This window comes from Silene latifolia, chromosome X (assembly GCF_048544455.1).
Source record: "Silene latifolia isolate original U9 population chromosome X, ASM4854445v1, whole genome shotgun sequence".
In the NCBI taxonomy this organism is placed as follows: Eukaryota; Viridiplantae; Streptophyta; class Magnoliopsida; order Caryophyllales; family Caryophyllaceae; genus Silene; species Silene latifolia.
Window position 1 is genome coordinate 325,500,924 of NC_133537.1, and position 11,082 is coordinate 325,512,005.

Genomic DNA, 11,082 nt, shown 5'->3' on the forward strand with positions numbered 1-11,082 from the left:
TAAATTTATCGTAAAATGAGATTTTTTAGCAACTTGATCTGCTATTAAGGTTGTATTTAGATCTATTTTATAATTATGTTAGTGTAAAACTGCCTTATATAAGATTAACTCTCATCCACAACAATATCAAACATTGTATAATATTGTGTGTGACTTGCATTTAAATAAAAAATATTCATTGATCTTAGACTGCCAAAATTTAAATTATAAGAAAATAGAACCCCTTGTCGCATGTAGTGGTGGAGCTAGATGGGATTAGCAGGTTCGGTCGCCTCCACTGAACAATGAAAAATTTGAAACTTGTAGTTAAAATTTCCGATTTATTTTCATGCTTGACACTACTATATTTGTAGTCCGTCCATGCAGGAATCTCCCACAAGTCACACTCCTAACATCATATCCGGTCTCGGCCACTGACCATCCGTGTGTCTTATGTGACTGACACAAATAGTTATGCCGTGAAACATGCAGGTGGATACAAGGCAAAACTAGAGAGTAGTGATAAGTACTAAACAAACCAAAAAATGAAGTGAGGGGGCAAAAAACTTAAAGAGAAATTATGAGGAACAGGCAGCCCTGACCATATAGTATTAAGTTGCACAGTTGATACGGGTCTACAATTCTACATTTAAGATGTTGTAAGTTGTAACCAAGAGGCATGAATATATGTTTTGAGGCTCATATTGAATTTCTGGATACTAGGGATGATGCCAGCTCTACTAGGTAGGACATGCCTTTAATTAGATGGGTGTCCTTCATGTGTAGTAGTACTTTATCAATGTATCATCAACATGATTGCTGATTCTATACCTTAATTAATGCTAATCACGACATCACGCACACGTGTCTGTGGGGTAAACTGACAATTCTCTAATACATAGTATTATTTGTACTAAAACCCCAATAACTCAGTTACTTGTTACATATATACTCCCTCTGTTCTAGTCATTTAATTTGTTAATCGGATGGGAAAGTAAAGAAATAATTGTAACGGAATGACTACGCATACCATAAAATCCAAAGGAATTTGAAGGTCAAGATCACTTCACCTATTGCTTTTCGTTCAACTTATTCGACCTCGAAACATATTTGTGATATGTCCCTTCAAATTCAACCTTACACACCCTTATCAATGTACTCGTCACTTATGTGATATTTCCCTCCACTTTTGCTATCCAAACACACCCTTATCAATGTACTCGTCACTTATGTGATACTGTATGTCCCAAACGTTTAAGGTAAGAACGTGGTCTAATAAAGGACATATATAACTCAAATTAAGGACATAATAATCCCAATGTATGTGGTGGCACCATTTCAGATTTACTGCAAGTCGATTTACATTGCGAAAGACAGTAGACACATTATCTAGTACAAAAACGCCAAGCCTGAGGCACCTTACATGACTAATAAATAGCCCCATAAAACCGGTGTTGATAAACATCCGTCTTAATTTTTGACTGGAAGCCTCATACATGAATTCTAAAATCAAATCGTCAAGAGATGGACAAGCCTTCATAAGCGCTGCCAGCAACACAAAATCGAAAGGAAAATCCTTAAGCCATAATCGTCTCTTTAAATTCGGAAGATTGATTAGATCACTACATACTAGGGCAAATCAGATATCGACCATAACTCGAGCGACACCAACGACTGCATTTGGAAAATGAAACTTGGCAATTTAAGCATAGAGTGATCCTTATCCCAACAACATGCTAATAACTTGAGTTCACGGACGTTGCGATCACAAGCTTGTCGAATCCAAGAAACCATGAGAGGCAAAACTCGATCTATTAATTTAATCAATACAGACTGAAAATCGTCACACAATTGTCAAAACTAGTCAGTCCGCTTAGACCTGTCAAGTGAAATAAATTGGTTCGCCATTTGCGTTCCAAATTTTGGTACTGGTATTCCGACACATCTTGAGAAACCTCCCTACAAATTCGACCTCACAACCCATTACCTTCCTTGAACACTTGCAGAGTAACATAAGGCTTAAAATCTTTAGATTGGGAAGATCAATGGGACTACAATCCGACAATAGCCACAAACAAGACGACAAATCTAACTTCATTGACACTAACTAACGACTGCTTTTCGAAAATATAGCTTGGCAATCTCAACACGCAATGCTGCTGTTCAGTACTTACCATGACTTCACCAATGTTCCTGCAGCAACTATAGATTCCAAGGAACTCTTCCAATTTGAGTTCAAAATATCGCCTTCTACAAGTCCCACACCTAAATTCAGGATAGACGGTGATGTAATTTGCGACATGAGTTCATCAACAGATGTGTACTTGAATACATGGTTGGTTAAGTGAATAGAGGTTATATTTTTTCAGAGACCACGCCATCGACGAGATAAAGACCCTGTACGGATTGCTAAGTAGAGGGGAAGTACAGAGATAATTCCGATAAGAATATCGTCGGGGAGCGAGCTGAGCCTGTCTTCCAACTGTTTTTGGCCATCCAAATTGCTCCTACTTTGCCTCCTTTGTTATTCATCTTTCTACCTAAACAGATTTCAGTCTCCAGGGCTTAAATGTTACGGTAAAATAAGAGAAAATTTCTGGTGTTTCATTAACACCACGTCATTTTAACTATGTGGTGTTACCCATTATTAATAGAAAATGCTTAAACTGACATGTCAATAGTAATAATAATAATAAGATCTTAAAATAATTTTATTGGAATATTTGCCTAACTAATAAGATTGCAATATCTGTACTAAGAATCTAAAATCTCGTGAATAATACAAACTAGTTTTCTTGCCCGTGCGTTGTACGGATATTAAAATAATGTGTGATAAATGTCACAATATAATGGAATATAGACATATAGTACATTGTTCATGTTTAAGATTTTATGTATGCCACATGACCAACAAATAATTCCTGTTAACATAATATTGACATAAAAATAAAAAAGTTTTTGATTAATAAATACTTTTTTTAAGGAAAATAAAACCAATATGAAGTTTATACATATGATACTTGGACTGATAGTTTTTAGAATTTGTTCATTAATACCTGTTTGTTTTTCAATTGATCAAGGAAAACAATAATATTCTACTCTGCATAATCAACTCAATGATGCAACAAATCTCCTTCTTTTGAATAACAACCATAATTTAATCATTACTGGATCAACTTGTAATTATGTAAAAACATTTAGAGGTAGTTAGAATGTTATATCTCCCGGTCAAACTATAGAACTACGTTTTAATGTGAATCAAATTCCGACGCATTACTACATGGCTAGGGTTACTTATATATGACACCCCCATAGCAATAGTCTTGGTCCCCATCTTCTCATTTGAAACAAAATCTTTTACCCAGACCCCTATTTTTCTTCCATATTCACACACATGATTTTAAACAATCTCATCTTTGAAAGATCGATCCTTGTCCCCGAAACTTATCTCAAATTTATCTAACCAAGTGAAAAACTCAACCCCTATTTCTAGAAAAATCCACCATCCAATGAAAACTAACCCTTGCTCTCGGTAATGTTGTTTTTTTAGGAAAATAAAATTAATATGAAGTATATATATATGTGATACTTGGGACTGAAGGTTTTTAAATTTTGTATTCATTAATACCTATTTTTTTTTCAATTGGTCAAGAAAAACAATAATATCTACTTTGCATAATAAACTCAATGATGGAACACATCTCCTTCTTTAGAATAACAACCATAATTTACTCATTGTTGGGTCAAATGGTAGTTACGTAAAAACATTTACAGGTAGTTAAATGTTATATCCCCCGGTCAAACTATAGACGTACCTTTGAATGTGAACCAAATTCCGCTGGGGCTGCTTATGACACCCCCCTATAACAATAGTCTTGCCCCCATCTTCTCATTTGAAACAAAATCCTTCACGCAGACCCCTATTTTCTTCCCTTTTCACACATATGATCTAAAACAATTTCATCCCTTGAAAGATCGTTCCTTGTCTTCGAAACTTATCTCAAATTTATCCAACCAAATGAAAATCTAAACCCGTACTTCTAGAAAAATTCACAATCCAATGGAAACTAACCCATGCTCTCGACAATGTTGTTAGAATTAAGATTTTACTTTAATTTGGATTGATGGGGCAAGAATAAGTTTATCAATATTATCTTTTGAGGTTTCTTGTTATTATTCATGTTACATATATGTTTTAATGCAAGTGATATTTTGCTGATAAATAACCTTATCTATTATCACTATCCTCGTTAAACTCAACCTCCACAAATGCACCCTCCCTCCACCCCACTAATTTGCACGCAAAATAAAACATCAGCCATTGACATTAGTTCTTACTACTTGAAACAACCTCCAATCCACTACCACTACCACTATCACTACCTTTCTGCCACGTTTTACATCTAAGAAGTCATAAATCACATTCACCTCCATGAAATACCTATCTTTATAAAGCTGATATGGATCCTCGTCTCCCTTATCGAAGACAATTTATTTCTCCTTCAACAAAAAAAAAGTTTAAGAAGCAATCTTCCCTCTTATCTCTCTCCATTTCCCTTCCTAGTCTTTTTCTCGTCCCCTCCCCTACCTCCATTCCAGATACTGATCAAACAAAGTGTTTGGGCACTATGTTTGTAAACTGAATAAGTTTGAATATTATATATACACGAACTTTGCCATTTATTTCATTTTGCATAAATAAATCTTACTACCTCCATCTCATTTTTATTGTCCTTTTTATTCAAATTTTACTATCTCATAATTATTATCCCTTTCTAGATTTAGTAAGGAAAAACTTTAGTCAACCAACTCGTCGCAATCAACCTCATTCTCACTCGAAACAACCTTTAGCCCACTACTTAATTAATCCCTTCGGTTCACACATAAAACGGTTTAAAATGCAAAGCTTTCACGTCTCTCTTGAAAGTCCATCTAACTAACAGAAAACTAACCGCTACCTTCTGAACTCCATCATTTTTACATCCCGTAAAGATTAAGTTGAACATGACAAAAAAAAAATGCAGAAACTTAGGTTTTGTTTGATAACGACAGATTGAACATTTTTTTTTAGCATTTTGAGAGTTTTTACATTATTTAAATAACGAATGTGCTATTTTGAGTGTTGATCATCGACATATTGAAATAGTAGATTGTGGTGTAATTTCCTGTTTTACATTATGACCTTTAATTAGTATATTATAAGAAAATAAAAATTGAGTTTTTTTATCTCTGGGGAAATTAAAGATCAAACTTTATCTTTATCATATTTATAATTAATATTCTTCACTTAAAATATACAGTATAAATTTAAGTAAGTTCAAGTAAGTTAGCTAAAAGTTATAAATCACAAATTGTACGAAGCAAGATCAAAAGAGCTTCCTAATACGTACCCTCACCCCTTACTCCATATATCTGTGAACACCCGTGTTCATTGGCATCCACGAAAGTCATTCTAGACATAGAATGCTAAGGGTAACGATTGCTTAGTGTTCATGTCTCTACTTTGTGTCTTGACATGACGCGAGGTATTCGAACGGTTCCAATTTCCCATAAAAATTGGTGGCGACTCCATACAAAAATGCAAACGCTTGTTCACCAAGCGCCCCCGTGGCCCCCGCTGTCCACAAATGTAGGCAAGGATTTAGATGGTAATGGGGAGAGTTGATTGGTAGTTATAATGCACTTGTTTGTTGGTAATGTTTTTCATACATCAAATTGACGGTACATCACATATTTATACTACACTAAGTCAGTTTAACAAATGGATTACCGACTTTAGTGATTCTTCTAGATATCTAATCTTGTCTTAGTTGCACATTGTACTTGCTAGAATTTTCTAAGGCTTTTTTTTTGGTTATTTATCTAGATTTCCCTAGATTACAATTTTAACACTCCCCCTAATCTGAGAAATCTAGAACTCTGAGTAGCTTCTTGAACTCGATAATCTTCTCGGCATGCTTCTATAAGTATTCTTCTATCTGTTCTTCTGTCTTGCGAAATTGTAGCTTGATATCTTCGTTTTTCACGTGCTCTTGGATGAAATGATAACTTATCTTTATGTGCTTTGACCTGTTGTGAGAAACTTTCATTATTGAAATATTTGATGCGACATCTTGATGTTGAGTAGCCTCTGGTGTTCAGCCGAGTGTTGTAGCTTTGGCTGGAGCGATTCTTATTATGCTTGATCTTGTGTGGCTGTTTTCGGCCCATGGCTTCATTGTCTCCAAGCTCCCTTGTTATGTTATTTTTCTTTATTTCTGCTTCCTTGACTTCAACTCTTTTTTCATTTGCTTCTTGTAAACTTGGTGACTCTCGAGCGGTAAGTACCATGATAGCATGGCCACAATCCAAGTTTTTTCGCGGAGATGGAGGTCGTTTTTCTTGATAACATTGTTTGATGGGCTTTATAAGCATTGGATTTGGTGTTTTTTGGTTTTTTGGATATGGTGTAGAAATTTGTGTTGTTTTGGAGTTTGAAATTTTCGATTTTTGAGGAGTTTCTTTTTGTGTGGTTGATTTTTCTGTGTTTACGGGCATTTTTAATGGGAAAGTCTTGTTTGCGGCCATGTTTACGGAAGTTATTAGTTGGCCATTTTTCTTATTGTAAATGAGGCATTTGTTGTAGTCAAATTTCACCATATATCCTTTTCGTATCAGTTGTCCATTGCTTAGTCGATTCGGTCTGTATTTGTTTGTTAAATTTATTGTTCGTAATAATCAATCCCCTAACAAAAATCATTACACGTACATTTGTATGTTCGAAGGAAGGAGTATCAAATGGTGAATCTGAAAATCGTTTGGATACCCGCACTCTGTGTAAGGCGTCCATTAGATTTAAAGAAGGAGGCAGTTTATGGACCGTTGTTGACTTCAATGATGAACATAACCATGAAATGGCAGCAGATGATGAAAAACACTTACTAAGATCGGGGAGAAAAATAGATTCAGCTGATGCATCGGTTATTTCTTCCATGGTTGACGCAGGTTTCGAGGCTAAAACGTTTTCATACTTAGCGAATGAAAAGGGTGGAGAAACCAAAGTTCAGTTTACATTAGAAGATCTAAATAATCATATTCGCACGAAAAAGAAGACTCAGTTAAAAGCAGGAGATGCTCAAAGTCTTGTGAATCATTTTTGCAATGAACAGCAGAATGACCCAATGTTTTTCTATTCTGTGCAGTTAGATGACGATGGCCACATGACCAACTTTTTTTGGCGTGACGGTAGATCATTGATAGATTATGAGTCTTTCGGGGATGTGTTGATTTTTGACAGTACTTATCGTACAAATATGTACGGTATGATATGTGCCCCATTTACTGGAATTAACCACCATAAGAATGTGGTTATTGGATGTGCATTTTTATTAGATGAAACTACTGAAACTTTTGTTTGGCTATTTAAAACCTTCTTGAAAGCAATGGGTAATCGACATCCGATAACTATTTTCACTGATCAGAGCCAAGCTATGACAAATGTTATCAAAGAGGTATTTCCTAACACCAAACATCGTCTATGTATGTGGCATTTATCTCAAAATGCAGGAAAACATCTTAGTCATTAATTATCTGTTCCCGGGTTTAAGGAAATTTTTACCAAGTGTGTATATGGTTGTCGCTCCGAACTTGAGTTCGAGGAAATTTGGTTCAAAATGATAGTTGATTATGATATCACAGATCATAAATGGTTAAAACGTTTATATGACCTTCGTCAAAAATGGTGTCCGGTATTTAGTCTTGATATATTTTCGGCTGGTGTTAGATCCACGCAACGGAGCGAAAGTACAAATAGTGTTATTCGTAAGATGTCTTGTAAGACCATGACACTGAGCCGTCTAGTTCATCATGTACAAAAGGTCGCTGAACGATGGCGCTCTAAAGAGCGAAAGCTAGCTTTTCGCTGCAGGATGGGAAAACCGGTGTATGCGGCTCGAGATAGTGGAATTTTGAGGCAAGCGGATGAGGTTTATACTCTTGCAATTTTTGATGAGTTTAAGAGAGAGTTTTATGATACATTACACTTGGTTGCGAAAGGATATAGCCAGGATGGTGACCATTATGTTCATGTCCTACAACAAGAGACAAAGACGGTTGATTTCGTCGTTAAGTTTAATCCCTTGTGTGGTTCAGTGACATGTTCATGTAAGAACTTTGAGTCAAAGGGTTTATTATGTTGTCATGTTCTGAAAGTTCTTAACTTACATGGAGTGAGTGTGATTACTTCTAATTACATACTCAAAAGATGGACAAAAGATGTGAAAAAGGGAGCAAAGCAAGTTGGGAGCAATAGTTTGAATGATGGAACTTCAAAACTATCTGTAACACTTGCGAGAAATTATCTATTACACAAGGCTTATAAAGCCATAAACCAAAGTGTGCTAGATGGCAATGGGGTTAAGATTGCAGAAAAGTATTTATCAGCTTGGGTAAAGGAGATTGAAAATCATGTTGCGGATATAAATATTTCTAGTGATGATAGTTCAAACTCAGATGATGATAGAAATGGTGATATAGATAGCGATAGAAATCATACTCTACAAGTGAAGAACCCCACTAAGAGAAGACCAGTGGGTGAATCAAATGTGAGACTAAAAGGTGCCCTTGAGAAGAGAAAAAAATCGACAAATAGAGAAAATGCCCGTAAGTCTATAACTCGAAGTCTCTTGCTCTTTTAATTTTGATAGTCTTCTCTTTAGCAGAGTGTCATAGTGTACTAATGAGTAGTGACAACGTATAAAAAAATAATTGTTTGCTTAAGCACTCACACTGATTTTCACTATTGCAATCTTAATTTGCAGGCAATAATTGAGATTTCTTGAAGATCAATGAAGTGAATAGCTGCATTTGCCTACATTGGACTTCCCAACTCAGATTCTAGTTCTTATAAAGCAAGTTCTTTTTGAGTCGATTTCAAATTTTTCGTTAGCCATTTTTTTACGGAGTATAACAGCATTCATATTGTTATATTTTCTTTTAAGTAATTTATGAAGGTTTTTCATTTGCCATAATTTTTCGTGTACTTCATAGTATAGTACGAGACAATTTAAAGGTAGTAATAAGAACATGTAGTAATTCTCTATACTTGAAATCCTTTAATGCTACATTCATATGCTAATATTGCTGATTGTAGAGAGATATATAGGCAGGGACCAATTTGCAATTTGTAATAGATATATAGGCAGGGACCAATTTGCAATTTATAAAAGTTAAACCGATTGATTTAGAGATAATAAGAACTAGAAGATTGAGAGATCTCGAAGATTGGAATCTTGTTTGTTAGGCAAGTATCTCAGTCTTTATAAATTAATTTTATTTTCCTTATTTTTACATGGCAATTTAAATAGTTTTTATTGGTTGGTAACACCACATCATTCTAATGATGTGGTGTTTATGTAACACTAGAAATTTTCTCGTTAGGATTAGAATATACGTAGGTAAAAAAATAGTGCCAACGCATTTTTTCTACCATAATTTAATATTAAATGGTTACATTAATTATATTGACACAATTATAAAAAAATTCGGAAATTTCACATGGTACCCCTTAATTTTGTTAGATTTATCATGGTACGCCTACTTTTAAGAATCTGCTCATGATAACTTTGAGGTTTTATTTTTGTGTTGGTAGTACCCCTTAATATAAGGCAAAGGCGAAAAAGTCATCCTTAGCTTAACGGTAGAGTATTGAATGCCTTTGTTGGATGCCTTAGCTTAAAAAGTCATCCTTGATAGACGCAAAGGCGGAAAAAACCCTAACCTAAATATCTAATCGCCTAAATATCTAATCCTAGTAATAATATTGGTAATCTCCAAATAACTCTGAATATAATCTTATTTATCTCAATATTAAAAACTAAATCCTTATTTACCCTGCCCTTGTTCGTCTCCAATTTTAAGCCAAGGGATTCAACAAAGGCGAAAAAACCCTAAAAGCAAAGCAATGCTACAACAACATAGATGGAGCTCCCTTTCCGACGATATTATCGTAAAGATAATCTCCCACGTTAACTTTCCTCAATACTCCACCGTTAAGATTTCCGCTACTTATTTCGACGCCAATCTTTTCGAATCTGTTAAGGACAATCTTCCCGAGATTTGGAACATCCTTGATAACCTCTTCACCATATTCACCACACCTTCTATCAATACCTTTAGTATTCATCTTAACCATACCCTCTATGAAGAACCTTGTGTAAGGTCTATCTTAGACTCATGGGTTCGTCGACTATGTGCTCGTAACACCCGACACATCAAGATTCGTTCAGCTGGTTTTTGTCGCTTTCCTGACCGAGTTTGCCCGCCTAGCCTTTTTAAAATTCATTCGTTGGAATCACTCGACATTTCATTATTTCACGACGAATGTTATAGGTTTATTTTACATCCTATTATTCTTCCAAAGCTCAAGAGACTTACTCTTTTATCGGTTAATTACGAATTTTTTAGATGGCTACTAAGTAATTGCCCATCACTTGAAGACTTGACATTTTCCCTTATTGTTAAGCCAAAGGGTAGAAATGGGTCGGTGTCAATATCGAATAAGAATTTGAAGCGATTGCGTATAACTCTAGATATGTCGTGGATCCGTGGTGACATTGAGGTTATCATTGATGCTCCAATATTGGAACACTTGCGCTTTAGTGCCGATTCTCCTCTTGTATCAATGTGGATGTTCAATTCGATTTCCAACCTTAAGTCGCTTGACGTCAGTGGTGGTCCAACAACGAACCTTATTGGCGACGGTCCAACCGATAGTATCTTCCCTAAAATGACACATCTTAGATTATCTGTGAGTTCTTCTGAAGTACTTCAGGCAATGTTTAAACAACAAATGCTGCATTTCCCCGGTTTATTAGAAGTGCCCCAATTTTACTCATTTTAACGATGATTTCTTGAGCAATTATTTAAGTGTGTCGATCATACTTCTCGCTGTCAAATCAAACTCTTAGAGGATATGCAGTTATTGCAATTGGGAAATGCCCTATTTTAGTTCAAATATCCATTATTAACGTCTCTCCTATAAAATAAATTCATTAGCAGCCAAGGGATGATAAATAAGTATGTCAAATCCCCAGTCATGGTCATTTATTATGGGTATTGATTTGC

The 11,082-nt window shown here is 35.2% G+C and overlaps 1 protein-coding gene across 1 annotated transcript; it reads left to right on the plus strand.

Annotated features, from left to right (window-relative positions):
- The first annotated feature begins 6,872 nt into the window (after positions 1-6,872).
- LOC141620756 (protein FAR1-RELATED SEQUENCE 5-like) lies at positions 6,873-10,858 on the plus strand. Its single transcript, XM_074437546.1, has 3 exons — positions 6,873-7,469; positions 7,566-8,619; positions 10,455-10,858. Exons 1-3 carry the CDS (start codon positions 6,873-6,875, stop codon positions 10,856-10,858), a joined length of 2,055 nt encoding a protein of 684 aa, XP_074293647.1.
- Positions 10,859-11,082: the final 224 nt, after the last annotated feature.